Raw genomic sequence first — 18661 nt, 5'->3', positions numbered from 1 at the left:
CAGTGACTGCTCCTTCATCTCACTGTCAATAATATCATGTCTGACTACAGCAACACATGAGCTGGGAATTCAAAGCAGCCAATCAACATTCAGAAGAGCTTCTTATTCTCTCTGTCTTTTTTCCCCCATGTGCAATCTACTGTACGACAAACACATAAAATACATAGAACCTTCAATAACTTAGAATTATTATTTATTGTTCATAATTAATTCAGTTTATATGACGTTAATAATAATCATAATAAAATAATCATAATAATAATAATACATTTTATTTATATAGTGCTTTTAAAGGTACTCAAAGTAGCTAAACATAACACATTGAAACAAATACAAAATACAGAAAACAAAAAAGGAGATTAGAGTTTAGGTTTGGCGGTGGGATTCAGGTCTTATAAGCTATCTTGAAAAGGTGGCTTTTGAGTTGATTTGTGACTGTTCAGTTATATTCCCAGTTTACCACACATTTTAGTGCCTTTTAATAATTACATGTTGTTCAGTCCTGTGATTATGGCAGCGGCTATGGCTCAATTGGTAGATCGGTCACCCACTGATCGGCATGTCTGTAGTTTGATCCCTGACCATGGCAGCCTACATGTTGAAGTATCCTTCAGCAAGATACTGAACCCCAAATTGCTCCTGATGCTGCGTTCATCTGTGTGTGAATGAATTCCCAATGGTGGCAGGTGGCAACGTTTAGGGTAGCCTCTGCCACCAGTATGAATGTGTGTGTGAATGGGTGAATGAGCGCAGTCTGTAGTGTAAAGCGCTTTGAGTGGTCGCAAAGCGACTACAAAAGCGATATATAAGTGCAGATCCATTTAACATTTACCATTATGTAAATTGTGAATTAGATCGATTCGAGCTTTGGACTGTCAGTGTTGTGCCTGAAGCAGAGCTGGGTAAGGGTGCAAGAGAACTGGGTTCAGCTGTTTCAGTAACCGCAACACCGCGGTCACATGACTCCACCACAGTGATGAGGTCATTACTTTCATCACAGCCGTTTCAATCAATCTCCTGTTATTCCAGCATGCATTACATTTGAAATCAGAGCTTTCACACATATGCCTGGGCACAGTGTTTGTTCGGCATGTGGCAATGTAGGCATTAGAGGTTAACTGCAAAACTGCAGGGTGTCATTGTTTTTATCGTCACAGTGAGTGGAGAATGCCCGAACAAGAGGCCACCAAACAAGTCTAAATCTTGGACTGGTTTTAAGAAAGCTTCTTGAAATAAAAGTCTGCTGACAGACACTGAGCAGGACCTCTTGCTGACATTGTAAGCATTCTAATATTAGCTGGCTTGCTATGTCTTGTGTTGTTGCACTTGCTTGATGTTTTGCCATGTGAGTAAAGTTGTTGACTAGTTTTTGATAACAAGTAATGTAATCCTAATAAATGTTAATTACAATCTAAGGTAATGACTGTTCGGCCGGAGATACTTGCTTTTAACACATGATGGCTGCATTGTGTGCTCTGTGTCCTTTTGTAGCATCTGTTGTGCACCACGGCAGAAATGAATGCTATACACACATGAAAAGTCGTGGCTGCATAGGAGTACTCACCATTCAGGAAGACAGTATGAAGTCACAAGCTCAGCTCCATCTGATTTGGGGGGAAAGCAGGTGTCTGTTCTCTGGTCTACACAATACTAAGTCTTGAGTGAGCTCAGTTTTCCTTCCTTTTAGGGTTAATTTCGCAATTTCGACTTACATAATGTTAAAATAAAATTAAAGCCAGCATATTATTGTTTTCTTTTTATCATGACTATTTTGAAGCCTTTTCTGCTGATTTGAATATGTAACATTTGGTATATTAAAAAAACGGAACATGGTATAATGTAAAAGGAGACTTGGATTTTTGTTGTTGTTATTGTCTTGATTTCATTAAGTAAATGATCTTAATATGCAACTTCTCTAGTATGCCCTCGACTAGAATCCTCCATGAATAACATCTCATTCACAATGCAGAAGATTGTCTACGAGAATTTGTCAGTGAAAAACAAGTATATCTCCAGCCTTAATGTAAGAAATGCTTTTTAACAGCTGTAAAGTGGAGTGATGCATATGAGGGGCCGTATGGGCCATTATTCATTCCTCCCTCTCACATTCACAATTTTACCTCTCACATGCACAATTTTACCTCTCACATTCACAATTTTACCTCTCATTTTTACAGGAAAATACTTCTCAAATTCACAATTTTACCTCTCACATACACACATTTTTTGTGAGGTATTTTTTGTGTATGCTAAGGGGGAAGAAGGAATTATTGCCCATACAGCCCCTAATAGATACAAGTCGTTACAAGGCCCAGTGATGCTGTACTAGCACTCACTGTATGCCTCCTCTCCAATCAAATGACTTGGTCAGAACTAACAGTTGTAAAAATGGTGTTGGTTGAATGTAGACCCAGTTTGACAGCAGAGGATGTTAACATTTTGTTTATGAGCACAAATTCATGCAAAGAAGAAACGAGGACAAAGTTTATTTTCCCTCTAGATTCATCAAGACTGTCCTCACTGTGTCATGATATCTTATCTTGGATCATTTCACACCAATGCAGTACAAGATGTTGGCCAGCAGATGTCAACACATTGACTGACTTCAAACCATTTTCAGCACAGTGTGTTTCATTAGTGCCACACAATTTCTGAACATCACCACATTTTGGTTAGAAATAATAAACTCTTAGCCACTGCCTGAACATGCCAGGCAGTGGCTAAGCCTGAAGGCTACAAACATCCCAATGGAGAATGGTAGTTGAGGCCTCAAGAAAATGTTTTGAATAAACAATCCAGTCACATCAATTCTGCTTTGGTACAACAGTAGAATTATATTTCCAATATTTTTTTTAAATGTTTCTTTCCTTGATAATTGAGGCGAGAATGTTAAATCCTTATTGGGCAGCTCATGTATGGTGCTTCATACATGATATGCGAAATGGCTAAGTCTATAAAGCTACAGGCCATGATCCATGTAAACGTGAAGACATGGAAATAAAAGAGCAGCATTATTTTTGAACTGGAGTTAAGAGCAAGTTGTTAGAGTTGTCCGGCATTTGGCAAATGAGGCATTCGTGGTTAACTGCAAAACTGCAGGGTGTCGTTTTTATCATCACAGCAGAGAGTGCCACCAGACACAGTGCAGTATGATGAGTACAATGTAAGATCATACAGTTTAGTTAGCTGACAGAAAAGTATACTTAGGTAAGTAATATAGAGGTTAAAAGGGATAGTTTGTGATTATGGACATTAAGTTGTGTGAAATACTTGCCAGTAGCTTAGTGGATGCAAAGCTATTGGCTTACTTCTCTGAGCTGGCAGAGTCACAAAACTACAAGGTTTCACTCCTCAAAACTAGTTTTACACTAAAAGGTCACCCATTCCACCACAAAACAATGGTCCTCATGGTATCAGAAACCAACCTCACTTGGCTCTATTTTGCTTCCTTAAAAAAGCCAGTCAATACAATGACAGCGAGTAGTAATGTTATGCGATTTAAATTTGACTTTGACCTCACCACAAAGTAAAAGAGGCCTCAGGTGGAGATTTGAATGTGGAAAATGTTCTCTCTCTCTTCTGTCTTTATCTGCATTCCTGTGTGCATCTCTCTCCCACCTGCATACACACACACCTTGTGTGTTAATGTGACCTTTACAGTGAAAACACAGGTTGAAGAGTCACCCTTAAGCTGCTTCATCAGAGAACTGAAAACTGATCAGAGCCGAGCCCAATAAGGGCAGAAGCAGAATTATTCACATCTTGCCCACAATTTGCTGTTTGTTTTAGTTTTAGTTGTTATTCTTATCATAGGTGCATTGTATGTTAAACTAGAAAATTTCCTCTGGGGAAATTGTGAAAGGGCCACGGGGGCTACTGCCGGTGTGTGTACACTATGATGAGATTCTTCAGAGATTTCAAACTATGCCCTTTAACCTCAAAATTTGTGTGTGTGTGTGTGTAATTAAAATCACATAAAGTTACCTGTGTGTGTGTGTATGTGTGTGCACGCGTGTGTTTGAAGCATGTGTATGCATGTGTGAGGAGTGTGTGTGTATATCTGTAACTGTAATCACATCAAAGATCAAAGGCAATCAGATTAAAGCAATCAACAGAATTAACTGACACCTGTTAATGTTCCGAAAGAGTGACAGCAGCCAGAGGTGAACAGAGGTCCAGAGGTGGACTGGAATTTCTGGCCTGAGTTCTTCCTGAACGTTTGTTTTTTTCGGAAAAATGAAAAAATAGCTTTGTTACAGCGATCTAAAAAAACTGTTAAATTTCCCTTTTTTCAGAAATCTTCCTGCGTTTTTAATATGGGAGCCAATGAGACAGTTGGTGCGTGTTGATGGTGCATCTGTGTGTCCTACGCCCAAACTATAACTCTGACAGCTTTACCAGAGGATTGTGAGTGATAAGACAAATTTTCCTACGTTTCTATGTATAAATTATTTCTATAGAGTGGAATTTGCGACTTACGTCGCGAAAAATTCATATTCTGTAGAGAAAAGTAATAGCACACCGATCCTGATCAAACCGCACGTTTTGATATATAATTTGTCCTGCAACTCTTCAAGTTGTAGGCTTCGCCCCGAGCACTGGTCCCGACAGCTATTGCTGTATGAGACCAGTGCTCGGTGCCATTGCCCCGATGCCCTAATAACAAGCAGGTCAATGGCCTTGAATTTGCATGAAATGGATGATGAACATTTCAGGTTTCATTTCAGTTATTTTATTCCTGAATACAGGAACACTTACAAGTGGTCACAGAGTGTGAATGAAAGAGTAAAGCATTGTCTTTATGAGATTTATCTGACATGTGCATTCACATGTTCAACAATATGTATCACTGTACATTTAACTAGACTCGGCTAAATGTAAATAATGTTAATAAACAAAAGAAAATCCTTATGAAAGTTCATGTTATAGAGTGTCACCATTTTAGCATTTTAGAAAACTTCCAAATACAAAAGAGGCCAATGATTCACCATTGTAAATCTTGATGATAAAAAACACTATTCTACTCATTAATCTGATATTACATTTGATATTGAAAACAGCCAACAGCTGGTTATTCATGTAATGAACTTAATATTTGCTTTTAAAAGTAATAACACCCAGAATTCTGTTTCTAATTTTGGTCAACTTAAAACCATATATGAGAGGATTCATAATTGGAGGAATTACAAGAAATTCTATTGAAACAAAGTTTTGAAAGGTTTGAGGTAAACCTTTTGAAGAAAATCGCATATTCATGAGATCAAAAAATATGGTCACAAGAAAAGTGAGCACAGCAGTTAAATGTGGCACACATGTTTGCATGAACTTTTTCCTGTTTTCTAAAGAATTCACACATGTTTTGATAAGATACATGTAAGACCAAAATATAAAACAGCCAATAACGATGTACATGACTATTGTAATATATGCAACTATGCCGTTAACAACAGTGTCAGCTGGGAAACAGGCAAGTTTGACAATAACCCAATTCACACAAAAAAGTCTGGTAATAAATTGGCTGCATAACTTTAATCTAGAGGTCAGAAAAATATTTGTGCCTATGACACAAAAAGGTGTCAACCAGGAGAAACAGACTAACTTTAAGACTTGTTGCTTTGACATGACAGAGTGGTACTCCAGGGGTCGACATATAGCCACATATCTGTCATACGCCATGACTGCAAGAATAGACAGATCACTGCAGGCAAACGAGTACATAACCAGAGCCTGAACCAGGCATCCAGAATAAGAGATAACATGAACAGGAGAAAGCAGATCCCACAGAAACTTGGGGTAGAAACCTGCCGTCCCATAAAGTCCATTCATGCAGAAAGTGCAAAGTAGAATATACATTGGTTCATGCAGGTTTTTATCCAACATGATGGTGACAATAAGGCAAACATTTACCAGCACAATGAAACAGTAACACAGTAAAGTGAGAATGAAGAGAACAATTTGGAAATCCTTTGTTTCATTGAAACCTGAAAGAACAAACAACGTTATTAGAGAGACATTATCCATGATGGATAGAAAATGTTGTATTGTCACCTGTTGTGTACCTCCACCCTTAACACAGTGACTGCTCCCTCATCTCACTATCAATAATATCAAGTCTGACTACAGCAACACATGAGCTGGGAATTCAAAGCAGCCAATCAACATTCAGAAGAGCTAATCTCTTTTTTTCCCAGCGTGCAATCTCGGTCCAAACTAGGAGCAGTGAAAATAATACCTAGAACCTGAAGGAAGCTGTAAAATGGAATAAAAAACTTCATAAAAGTTCATACGAAGTTGAGATGATAATTGGTGATTATGGTGAAACAGGAATGTTAGTTTAGCACAGGAGCTTTGGACTGCTGGAGGGAGGATGTGCTGTGCCTGAAGCGGAGCCGGGTGAGCTGGCAAGAGAACTGTGTTCAGCTGTGACAGTAACCGCAACACCGTGGTCATATGACTCTACCACACGGCACGGTGAAGCATGTAGAGGACACCATCGTTCACTCCGATGTGTTGTTTGTATGCAAACTGCAGGGGGTCGAGTTTATCTTTGACTTCAGCTCTCAGTAGGCGTAGAATCAGACGCTCCAAGGTCTTCATGATGTAAGTGAGGGCTACTGGTCTGTAGTCAAGTTGAGCTGGACATTTTATTTTTGGTACCGATACAACACAGGAAATCTTCCACAGTGCCGCCACACGCCCCAACTGTAGACTGAGGTTGAAGATCTTGTGGAGAGGTTGACACAGTTGGGCAGCACAGTCTTTGAGCAGCCTTGGACACACACCATCTGGGCCAGCAGCCTTCCCAGAGCAAAGAGTTCCAACCTTACTCCCATCTGCTGCTTTGGAGATGTACACATGTTGAAGAGGAGGAGGAGAAGCAGCATTGGCATTGGGTGAGACTGCTGTACTGAATCTATTGAAGAACTTTCAACATCACCCGCCACTAGCTGTCTTTTCTTGTTGTTGTAACCAGAGATGGTGTTGATTCCTCGCCACATTTCACTGATGTTGCTGTTCTGTCTATTTCTCTCCAATTTTTCTTGTATTCCACCTTTGCCATCTTTAGTCTCTTCTTCAACTTATATTATACTTGTTTGAACCATGTTCTGTCACCATCTCTAAAAGCTGCCTTCTTCTCATTGAGGATTGCCTTTAAATCACCAGTAATCTTACTAGTTACTGCACTATACCTTGATTGTTTGCTTTTTTCTTCCTGTAAGTCATTTTGGATAAAAGCGTCTGCTAAATGACTGAATGTAAATGTAAAATGTAATCCAAGCTTTGTTATTGTGGAAACAGCGTACAGTCCTAGTGGGTATGACTGTCTCTACAAAAGTTTATGTAATCAGTAAAGCAGTCAACCTGCCTGGCAATGTCCATATTGTTCTCCTCTGTTTCCAGCAACACATTCCAGTCTGTACATTCAAAGCAGTCCTTTAGAGCCTCAGTAGCATCTGGTGTCTATTTCCTGACTGTGAGTTTAGTTGGAGGCTGCCTCCACACACAGGGTTTGTAAGAAGTCTCCAGAAGAACTAAGTTGTGATCTTATATCCAATTGGGGGCAAGGCAGGAGCTCTCTCAGCTTCTTTGACATCAACATACAGCAGATCAAGGGTTTTATTTTCTCTGGTGGAAAATTAACAAAATGTGTAAATCCAGTCAGGTGGGAGGAGAGGTAAACTTGATTGAAATCCCCTGATATGATCAAGAATGCTTCTGGATGTTTAGTCTGTATCCTAGCAACAAGGTCATGTAGAACTTCACATGGAACTTCAGCAGTTGCCTTGTGTGGAATGTACACAAGTATTTTTATGATATGACTGAACTCTCTTGGTACATAATATGGTCTCAAATTTACTGCCAATAATTCAATGTCTGGACAGCACATCTTTTCCTTGACAGTAACATGTGCAGGACTGCACCATCTCTGGTTCACAAATAAAGCCAAGCCCCCACCTTTCTTCTTGCCACTAGCTTTAGCATCCTAACAGCATATCTGTCTGATCTTATGAGAGTGAAGCCAGGTAGATCCAAGTGGGAGTCTGAGATGTTTTGATTCAACCACATTTCCGTAAAACACAAGAGACTACACTCCTGGTATACTTTCTGAGTCTTTACCAATATCTCCAGTTCATCAGTCTTGTTAAGCAGATAGTTGACATTCCCCATGATGACTGATGGCAGAAAAGGCTTATAACTCCATTTCCAAGCCTTAATTTTTGCACCAGCACGGCAACAGCGAAAACACCTCACTGACTTCAAGTCAGCTGGAACAGGGTGATGTTGGACTCCAGACTTGCTCAGTTTCAATGAAAAAAGCTGCTCTCTTGAATAAACTCTTCTCTCCACAGAAGTATCCGTCAAAAATATTATAAAAATACATTTTAAAAAATTGCAAATTTGAGCAAAATCAAAGAACTACCTTACTATGCTCCTCCATGCATTACATTTGAAATCAGAGCTTTCACATATGCCCAGTCACACCGTTTGTTCGGCATGTGGCAATGGAGGCATTCGCGGTTAACTGGAAAACTGGAGTTTAGAGACTTCTGGTCAAGGCATCACACACAGTGCAGTATGATGAGTAAAATGTAAGATCATACAGTTTAGTTAGCTGACAGAAAAGTATACTTAGGCAGGGCTTGAAGCAGAAAAAAATCCTGTGCCTGAATTTCTTTTTATGCATGGGGGGGTTTCAAGGGGGTTGTTGAAGTGGAACAGCATCAATCATTTATGACATAACACATTCTTTCGATAAGGATAGATGGTCAGATCAACAGATCTTCTACGTCAGAGAAGCAAAGTAAGCTGTTTGTTGTTGTTGTTGCTGTTTACCTTATACACAGTTTATCACGGGATCTCGCGGTCTCCCTTACGTTCAGGATTATCGCGTGTTCCCGTTATCTCAGGTGTATATGGCTGGCTCGCTACGCTGCCGTTCCGCGCCCGGTGGGAACTGACGCCGGGCAGAGGACGGAGCAAACCCGTGGCGGAGCCGTTCCGCGCCTGGTGGAGATCCCCAGTAAGGTTGATGTGTGGGAGAGCGCACACACGGACCGTATAACCGACTACCACCGGGAAAGTCTCATGCCACACCCTCTCAAAAGTCCGCTCACTCTGCGTGTCTCCACAACAACTTAGCCCCCAGAGCGATTTAGAGACTCTAAACAAAGCAGCATGGCTAATTATTATGCACAGTGTCTCCGCTGGTCATAAACATAGTGATCGTGAATTAACGGTAGGCCTACGCGCTAACTGTACTGCTACAGAGCTGACTGTCGCTAACGGCAGCTCTTCTTAACGAGCCGGCGGCCGGCTTAATTCACGATCACAATGTTTATGATCAGCGGAGACACTGTGCATAATAATCTCGTTAAAAAGAGAGTAAGAAGGAGTCGCTGGATTTGTCTCCAGTCACCTTCTAGAGAAATACTAATGACATGGGAATAAAGCACGCTCGCTGATGAGCCGCCCTCTTCTTCTCCGGCAGGCTATACGATATCCACCGTAATGCTGCCCTCCGCTGTCATATCCAGTTCTAACTAACTAAAGGTTTTTGGTGTTTTTTTTTTTTTTTTTAAACATAATTTAAAAAAATATAAAAAAAAAACACCAAAAAAATCCCGAGCCGGATTTCCGGCACCGTGCCAGAGGTCTTCAAGCCCTGCTTAGGTAAGCAATAAAGAAGATTGAAATGGATAGTTTGTGATTATGGACATTAAGTTGTATGACATACTTGCCAGTAGCTTAGTGGATGCAAAGCTATTGGCTTACTTTCTGAGTTGTCTGAGTTCTGGAACAAATAGTTCCAGAATGCTGGCAGGGTCATGAAACTACAAGGTGTTACTCCACAGAACTAGGTTTACACTAAAAGGTAGCTTTAGTTACTTTTGAAATTAAATACATGATCAATTTAAAGTGATTAGATGTTGTTTTCTTTTTTTTTAATTAAACCTCATAAAAGTATATTAGGTAATTAAAATGAGCCCCATCTTGAGGAAATTGCTTACATAAATGCATCAATCCAAATAATCTAATAATATATTTAGAATATAACAATCTGAGTGGGGCCATTCTGCATAATGAGTACATTTGATACTTTAAGTACATTCTGATGCCAATACTTTAGTACCTTACTTAAGTAAGTTTTGAATGCAGGACTTTTACTTGTAGTGGAGTAATTCTGTGGTATTAGTACTTTTACTTAAGTAAGGATCTGAATAATCCTTCCAACACTGTCTGTACATTTTGCTTTGACCTCACCTCAAAGTAAAAGAGGCCTCAGGTGGAGATTTGAATGTGGAAAATGTTCTTTCTCTCTTCTGTCTCTATCTGCATTTCTGTGTGCATCTCTCTCCCACCTGCATACACACACACCTTGTGTGGTAATGTGACCTTTACATTGGAAACACAGGTTGAATAGTCACCCTTAAACTACTTCATCAGAGAACTGAAAACTGATCAGAGCTGCGCCCATTAAAGGCAGAACGAGAATTATTCACATCTTGCCCACAATTTGCTGTCTGTTTTAGTTTTAGTTTTTATTCTTATCATAGGTGCATTGTATGTTAAATAACAAACAGGTCAATGGCCTTGAATTTGCATAAAATGGATGCTGAACATTTTAGATTTCATTTCAGTTATTTTATTCCTGAATACAGGAACACTTACAAGTGGTCACAGAGTGTGAATGAAGAGTAAAGCATTGTCTTTATGAGATTTATCTGACATGTGCATTCACATGTTCAACAATATGTATCACTGTACATTTAACTAGACTCGGCTAAATGTAAATAATGTTAATAAACAAAAGAAAATCCTTATGAAAGTTCATGTTATAGAGTGTCACCATTTTAGCATTTTAGAAAACTTCCAAATACAAAAGAGGCCAATGATTCACCATTGTAAATCTTGATGATAAAAAACACTATTCTACTCATTAATCTGATATTACATTTGATATTGAAAACAGCCAACAGCTGGTTATTCATGTAATGAACTTAATATTTGCTTTTAAAAGTAATAACACCCAGAATTCTGTTTCTAATTTTGGTCAACTTAAAACCATATATGAGAGGATTCATAATTGGAGGAATTACAAGAAATTCTATTGAAACAAAGTTTTGAAAGGTTTGAGGTAAACCTTTTGAAGAAAATCGCATATTCATGACATCAAAAACTATGGTCACAAGAAAAGTGAGCACAGCAGTTAAATGTGGCACACATGTTTGCATGAACTTTTTCCTGTTTTCTAAAGAATTCACACATGTTTTGATAAGATACATGTAGGACCAAAATATAAAACAGCCAATAACGATGTACATGACTATTGTAATATATGCAACTATGCCGTTAACAACAGTGTCAGCTGGGAAGCAAGCAAGTTTGACAATAACCCAATTCACACAAAAAAGTCTGGTAATAAATTGGCTGCATAACTTTAATCTAGAGGTCAGAAAAATATTTGTGCCTATGACACAAAAAGGTGTCAACCAGGAGAAACAGACTAACCTTAAGACTCGTTGCTTTGACATGACAGAGTGGTACTCCAGGGGTCGACATATAGCCACATATCTGTCATATGCCATGACTGCAAGAATAGACAGATCACTGCAGGCAAACGAGTACATAACCAGAGCCTGAACCAGGCATCCAGAATAAGAGATAACATGAACAGGAGAAAGCAGATCCCACAGAAACTTGGGGTAGAAACCTGCCGTCCCATAAAGTCCATTCATGCAGAAAGTGCACAGTAGAATATACATTGGTTCATGCAGGTTTTTATCCAACATGATGGTGACAATAAGGCAAACATTTACCAGCACAATGAAACAGTAACACAGTAAAGTGAGAATGAAGAGAACAATTTGGAAATCCTTTGTTTCATTGAAGCCTGAAAGAACAAACAACGTTATAAGAGAGACATTATCCATGATGGATAGAAAATGTTGTATTGTCACCTGTTGTGTACCTCCACCCTTAACACAGTGACTGCTCCCTCATCTCACTATCAATAATATCAAGTCTGACTACAGCAACACATGAGCTGGGAATTCAAAGCAGCCAATCAACATTCAGAAGAGCTTCTTATTCTCTCTGTCTTTTTTTCCCCATGTGCAATCTACTGTACGACTAACGCATAAAATACATAGAACCTTCAATAACTTAGAATAATTATTTATTGTTCATAATCAATTCAGTTTATATGACGTTAATAATAATCATAATAAAAATAATAATAATACATTTTATTTATAAGCAGCCAATCAACATTCAGAAGAGCTAATCTCTTTTTTTCCCAGCGTGCAATCTCGGTCCAAACTAGGAGCAGTGAAAATAATACCTAGAACCTGAAGGAAGCTGTAAAATGGAATAAAAAACTTCATAAAAGTTCATACGAAGTTGAGATGATAATTGGTGATTATGGTGAAACAGGAATGTTAGTTTAGCACAGGAGCTTTGGACTGCTGGAGGGAGGATGTGCTGTGCCTGAAGCGGAGCCGGGTGAGCTGGCAAGAGAACTGTGTTCAGCTGTGACAGTAACCGCAACACCGTGGTCATATGACTCTACCACACGGCATGGTGAAGCATGTAGAGGACACCATCGTTCACTCCGATGTGTTGTTTGTATGCAAACTGCAGGGGGTCGAGTTTATCTTTGACTTCAGCTCTCAGTAGGCGTAGAATCAGACGCTCCAAGGTCTTCATGATGTAAGTGAGGGCTACTGGTCTGTAGTCATTAAGTTGAGCTGGACATTTTATTTTTGGTACCGATACAACACAGGAAATCTTCCACAGTGCCGCCACACGCCCCAACTGTAGACTGAGGTTGAAGATCTTGTGGAGAGGTTGACACAGTTGGGCAGCACAGTCTTTGAGCAGCCTTGGACACACACCATCTGGGCCAGCAGCCTTCCCAGAGCAAAGAGTTCCAACCTTACTCCCATCTGCTGCTTTGGAGATGTACACATGTTGAAGAGGAGGAGGAGAAGCAGCATTGACATTGGGTGAGACTGCTGTACTGAATCTATTGAAGAACTTTCAACATCACCCGCCACTAGCTGTCTTTTCTTGTTGTTGTAACCAGAGATGGTGTTGATTCCTCGCCACATTTCACGGATGTTGCTGTTCTGTCTATTTCTCTCCAATTTTTCTTGTATTCCACCTTTGCCATCTTTAGTCTCTTCTTCAACTTATATTATACTTGTTTGAACCATGTTCTGTCACCATCTCTAAAAGCTGCCTTCTTCTCATTGAGGATTGCCTTTAAATCACTAGTAATCTTACTAGTTACTGCACTATACATTGATTGTTTGCTTTTTTCTTCCTGTAAGTCATTTTGGATAAAAGCGTCTGCTAAATGACTGAATGTAAATGTAAAATGTAATCCAAGCTTTGTTATTGTGGAAACAGCGTACAGTCCTAGTGGGTATGACTGTCTCTACAAAAGTTTATGTAATCAGTAAAGCAGTCAACCTGCCTGGCAATGTCCATATTGTTCTCCTCTGTTTCCAGCAACACATTCCAGTCTGTACATTCAAAGCAGTCCTTTAGAGCCTCAGTAGCATCTGGTGTCTATTTCCTGACTGTGAGTTTAGTTGGAGGCTGCCTCCACACACAGGGTTTGTAAGAAGTCTCCAGAAGAACTAAGTTGTGATCTTATATCCAATTGGGGGCAAGGCAGGAGCTCTCTCAGCTTCTTTGACATCAACATACAGCAGATCAAGGGTTTTATTTTCTCTGGTGGAAAATTAACAAAATGTGTAAATCCAGTCAGGTGGGAGGAGAGGTAAACTTGACTGAAATCCCCTGATATGATCAAGAATGCTTCTGGATGTTTAGTCTGTATCCTAGCAACAAGGTCATGTAGAACTTCACATGGAACTTCAGCAGTTGCCTTGTGTGGAATGTACACAAGTATTTTTATGATATGACTGAACTCTCTTGGTACATAATATGGTCTCAAATTTACTGCCAATAATTCAATGTCTGGACAGCACATCTTTTCCTTGACAGTAACATGTGCAGGACTGCACCATCTCTGGTTCACAAATAAAGCCAAGCCCCCACCTTTCTTCTTGCCACTAGCTTTAGCATCCTAACAGCATATCTGTCTGATCTTATGAGAGTGAAGCCAGGTAGATCCAAGTGGGAGTCTGAGATGTTTTGATTCAACCACATTTCCGTAAAACACAAGAGACTACACTCCTGGTATACTTTCTGAGTCTTTACCAATATCTCCAGTTCATCAGTCTTGTTAAGCAGATAGTTGACATTCCCCATGATGACTGATGGCAGAAAAGGCTTATAACTCCATTTCCAAGCCTTAATTTTTGCACCAGCACGGCAACAGCGAAAACACCTCACTGACTTCAAGTCAGCTGGAACAGGGTGATGTTGGACACTAGACTTGCTCAGTTACAATGAAAAAAGCTGCTCTCTTGAATAAACTCTTCTCTCCACAGAAGTATCCGTCAAAAATATTATAAAAATACATTTAAAAAAATTGCAAATTTGAGCAAAATCAAAGAACTACCTTACTATGCTCCTCCATGCATTACATTTGAAATCAGAGCTTTCACACATATGCCCAGTCACACCGTTTGTTCGGCATGTGGCAATGGAGGCATTCGCGGTTAACTGGAAAACTGGAGTTTAGAGACTTCTGGTCAAGGCATCACACACAGTGCAGTATGATGAGTAAAATGTAAGATCATACAGTTTAGTTAGCTGACAGAAAAGTATACTTAGGCAGGGCTTGAAGCAGAAAAAAATCCTGTGCCTGAATTTCTTTTTATGCATGGGGGGGTTTCAAGGGGGTTGTTGAAGTGGAACAGCATCAATCATTTATGACATAACACATTCTTTCTATATGGATAGATGGTCAGATCAACAGATCTTCTACGTCAGAGAAGCAAAGTGAACACATCCTACAGCAGCAGCACATACACACTGTACTGCTACAGAGCTGACTGTCGATAACGGCAGCTCTTCTTAACGAGCCGGCCGCCGGCTCGTTAAGAAGAGCCGCCATTAGCAGTACAGTGTGTATGTGCTGCTGCTGTAGGATGTGTTCACTTAGCGATCTCTGTTTGTTTACAACAATCACCTGACACTCTGTGCGCAGTTAGCGCGTACAGTTAATTCACGATCACAATGTTTATGATCAGCGGAGACACTGTGCATAATAATCTCGTTAAAAAGAGAGTAAGAAGGAGTCGCTGGATTTGTCTCCAGTCACCTTCTAGAGAAATACTAATGACATGGGAATAAAGCACGCTCGATGATGAGCCGCCCTCTTCTTCTCCGGCAGGCTATACGATATCCACCGTAATGCTGCCCTCCGCTGTCATATCCAGTTCTAACTAACTAAGGGTTTTTGGTGTTTTTTTTTTTTTTTTTTTAACATAATTTAAAAAAATATAAAAAAAAACACCAAAAAAATCCCGAGCCGGATTTCCGGCACCGTGCCGGAGGTCTTCAAGCCCTGCTTAGGTAAGCAATAAAGAAGATTGAAATGGATAGTTTGTGATTATGGACATTAAGTTGTATGACATACTTGCCAGTAGCTTAGTGGATGCAAAGCTATTGGCTTACTTTCTGAGTTGTCTGAGTTCTGGAACAAATAGTTCCAGAATGCTGGCAGGGTCATGAAACTACAAGGTGTTACTCCACAGAACTAGGTTTACACTAAAAGGTAGCTTTAGTTACTTTTGAAATTAAATACATGATCAATTTAAAGTGATTAGATGTTGTTTTCTTTTTTTTTAATTAAACCTCATAAAAGTATATTAGGTACTTAAAATGAGCCCCATCTTGAGGAAATTCAAATGCTGCTTACATAAATGCATCAATCCAAATAATCTAATAACATATTTAGAATATAACAATCTGAGTGGGGCCATTCTGCATAATGAGTACATTTGATACTTTAAGTACATTCTGATGCCAATACTTTTGTACCTTACTTAAGTACGTTTTGAATGCAGGACTTTTACTTGTAGTGGAGTAATTCTGTGGTATTAGTACTTTTACTTAAGTAAGGATCTGAATAATCCTTCCAACACTGTCTGTACATTTTGCTTTGACCTCACCTCAAAGTAAAAGAGGCCTCAGGTGGAGATTTGAATGTGGAAAATGTTCTTTCTCTCTTCTGTCTCTATCTGCATTTCTGTGTGCATCTCTCTCCCACCTGCATACACACACACCTTGTGTGGTAATGTGACCTTTACATTGGAAACACAGGTTGAATAGTCACCCTTAAACTACTTCATCAGAGAACTGAAAACTGATCAGAGCTGCGCCCATTAAAGGCAGAACGAGAATTATTCACATCTTGCCCACAATTTGCTGTCTGTTTTAGTTTTAGTTTTTATTCTTATCATAGGTGCATTGTATGTTAAATAACAAACAGGTCAATGGCCTTGAATTTGCATAAAATGGATGCTGAACATTTTAGATTTCATTTCAATTATTTTATTCCTGAATACAGGAACACTAACAAGTGGTCACAGAGTGTGAATGAAAGAGTAAAGCATTGTCTTTATGAGATTTATCTGACATGTGCATTCACATGTTCAACAATGTGTATCACTGTACATTTGACTAGACTCGGCTAAATGTAAATAATGTTAATAAACAAAAGAAAATCCTTTTGAAAGTTAATGTTATAGAGTGTCATCATTTTATCATTTTAGATAACTTCCAAATACAAAAGAGGCCAATGATTCACCATTGTAAATCGTGATGATAAAAAACACTATTCCACTCATTAGTCTGATATTACATTTGACTCCAACAAAACAGCCAGTAGCTCATTAAATGTCATTTAAATAAACTTAATATTTGCTTTTAAAAGTAATAACAGCAATAATTCTGTTTCTAATTTTGGTCAACTTAAAACCATATATGAGAGGATTCATAATTGGAGGAATTACAAGAAATTGTATTGAAACAAAGTTTTGAAAGGTTTGAGGTAAACCTTTTGAAGAAAATCTCATATTCATGACATCAAAAACTAAGGTCACAACAAAAGTGAGCACAGCAGTTAAATGTGGCACACATGTTTGCATGAACTTTTTCCTGTTTTCTAAAGAATTCACACATGTTTTGATGAGATACATGTAGGACCAAAATATAAAACAGCCAATAAATATGTACATGACCATTGTAATATATGCAACTATGCCGTTAACAACAGTGTCAGCTGGGAAACAGGCAAGTTTGACAATAACCCAATTCACACAAAAAAGTCTGGTAATAAATCGGCTGCATAACTTTAATCTAGATGTCAGAAAAATATTTGTGCCTATGACACAAAAAGGTGTCAACCAGGAGAAACAGACTAACTTTAAGACTTGTTGCTTTGACATGACAGAGTGGTACTCCAGGGGTCGACATATAGCCACATATCTGTCGTATGCCATAACTGCAAGAATAGACAGATCACTGCTGGCAAATGAGTACATAACCAGAGCCTGAACCAGGCATCCAGAATAAGAGATAACATGAACAGGAGAAAGCAGATCCCACAGAAACTTGGGGTAGAAACCTGCCGTCCCATAAAGTCCATTCATGCAGAAAGTGCACAGTAGAATATACATTGGTTCATGCAGGTTTTTATCCAACATGATGGTGACGATAAGACAAACATTTACCAGCACAATGAAACAGTAAAACAGTAAAGTGAGAATGAAGAGAACAATTTGGAAATCCTTTGTTTCATTGAAACCTGAAAGAACAAACAACGTTATTAGAGAGACATTATCCATGATGGATAGAAAATGTTGTATTGTCACCTGTTGTGTACCTCCACCCTTAACACAGTGACTGCTCCCTCATCTCACTGTCAATAATATCATGTCTGACTACAGCAACACATGAGCTGGGAATTCAAAGCAGCCAATCAACATTCAGAAGAACTAATCTCTCTTTTTTTCAGCGCGCAGTCTTGGTCCAAAGTAGGAGAAGTGGCACTACGGCACTACCACACCACCAGCTATGTAACTTGTAGTAAGTATGGAAACTATGGATTTTTTCTTCTTCCTCTTTTGGACACAATTTCACCTAGAGACTCCATTTAAACTTTAAACAGTAGACACAAGTCTTGTTTATTGGTGTATTAATCCATGTTTCAATAGGTCATATAGTTTTTTATCAATCCCTGTTCAATGACCATGATCATTTTTGGAAAAATTCTAAGATTATAATGGGTGTGTATTGGATGGAATGTTCGTGTCACAGTGTGTGACATCATCTCCAGAGTGCAGAGGGAGAGAAAAAATTGTCAAAAAATAAATTTGAAAACTGTGCTCCAGGCTGCAAATTCCACTCTACAGAAATAATTTATACTTAGAAACATAGGAAAATTTGTCTTCTCACTCACAATCCTCTGGTTTAGTTATAGTTTGGGCATAGGATGCACAGATGTGCCACCAACACGCACCAACAGCCTCATTGACAGCCATATTAAAAACTCAGGAAGATTTTTGTAGAAAAGCTTTACAAGCTTTACACTCTTACAAAGCTATTTCTTAATTTTTCTTCACAAAAAACATATGTAGCTGTTCAGGAAGAACTCAGGGCGCTCAAAGTGAAGTCGGGTCAATGATAGGTATTATGGTTTTGCCAAAAATGCTTTCTGTTTGAGGCCAGAAATTCC

General features: G+C 39.0%; 3 protein-coding genes across 3 annotated transcripts; all 3 read right to left on the bottom strand.

The window, feature by feature from the left end:
- Window positions 1-4906: 4906 nt before the first annotated feature.
- On the bottom strand, window positions 4907-6331 carry LOC131979269 (olfactory receptor 4B13-like). The gene has a single exon (XM_059343215.1). It carries the CDS (start codon window positions 6019-6021, stop codon window positions 5089-5091), a length of 933 nt encoding a protein of 310 aa, XP_059199198.1. The 5' UTR covers window positions 6022-6331; the 3' UTR covers window positions 4907-5088.
- Window positions 6332-10715: 4384 nt separating this feature from the next.
- LOC131979266 (olfactory receptor 4B13-like) lies at window positions 10716-11933 on the bottom strand. Its single transcript, XM_059343211.1, has one exon. It carries the CDS (start codon window positions 11931-11933, stop codon window positions 11001-11003), a length of 933 nt encoding a protein of 310 aa, XP_059199194.1. The 3' UTR covers window positions 10716-11000.
- Window positions 11934-16838: 4905 nt separating this feature from the next.
- On the bottom strand, window positions 16839-17899 carry LOC131978622 (olfactory receptor 4B13-like). The gene has a single exon (XM_059342332.1). The coding sequence runs from the start codon at window positions 17769-17771 to the stop codon at window positions 16839-16841; it is 933 nt and encodes a 310-aa protein (XP_059198315.1). The 5' UTR covers window positions 17772-17899.
- Between the last annotated feature and the right edge of the window lie 762 nt (window positions 17900-18661).

This window comes from Centropristis striata, chromosome 10 (assembly GCF_030273125.1).
Source record: "Centropristis striata isolate RG_2023a ecotype Rhode Island chromosome 10, C.striata_1.0, whole genome shotgun sequence".
NCBI classification, from domain to species: Eukaryota; Metazoa; Chordata; class Actinopteri; order Perciformes; family Serranidae; genus Centropristis; species Centropristis striata.
The sequence above is the reverse complement of the archived record's forward strand: the minus strand, read 5'-3'. Positions and strand labels throughout refer to the sequence as shown.

Excerpts from the sequence above, each read along its gene's own strand:
- LOC131979269 (XM_059343215.1), bottom strand. The coding sequence starts at position 6,021 with ATGGATAATGTCTCTCTAATAACGTTGTTTGTTCTTTCAGGTTTCAAT.
- LOC131979266 (XM_059343211.1), bottom strand. The coding sequence starts at position 11,933 with ATGGATAATGTCTCTCTTATAACGTTGTTTGTTCTTTCAGGCTTCAAT.
- LOC131978622 (XM_059342332.1), bottom strand. The coding sequence starts at position 17,771 with ATGGATAATGTCTCTCTAATAACGTTGTTTGTTCTTTCAGGTTTCAAT.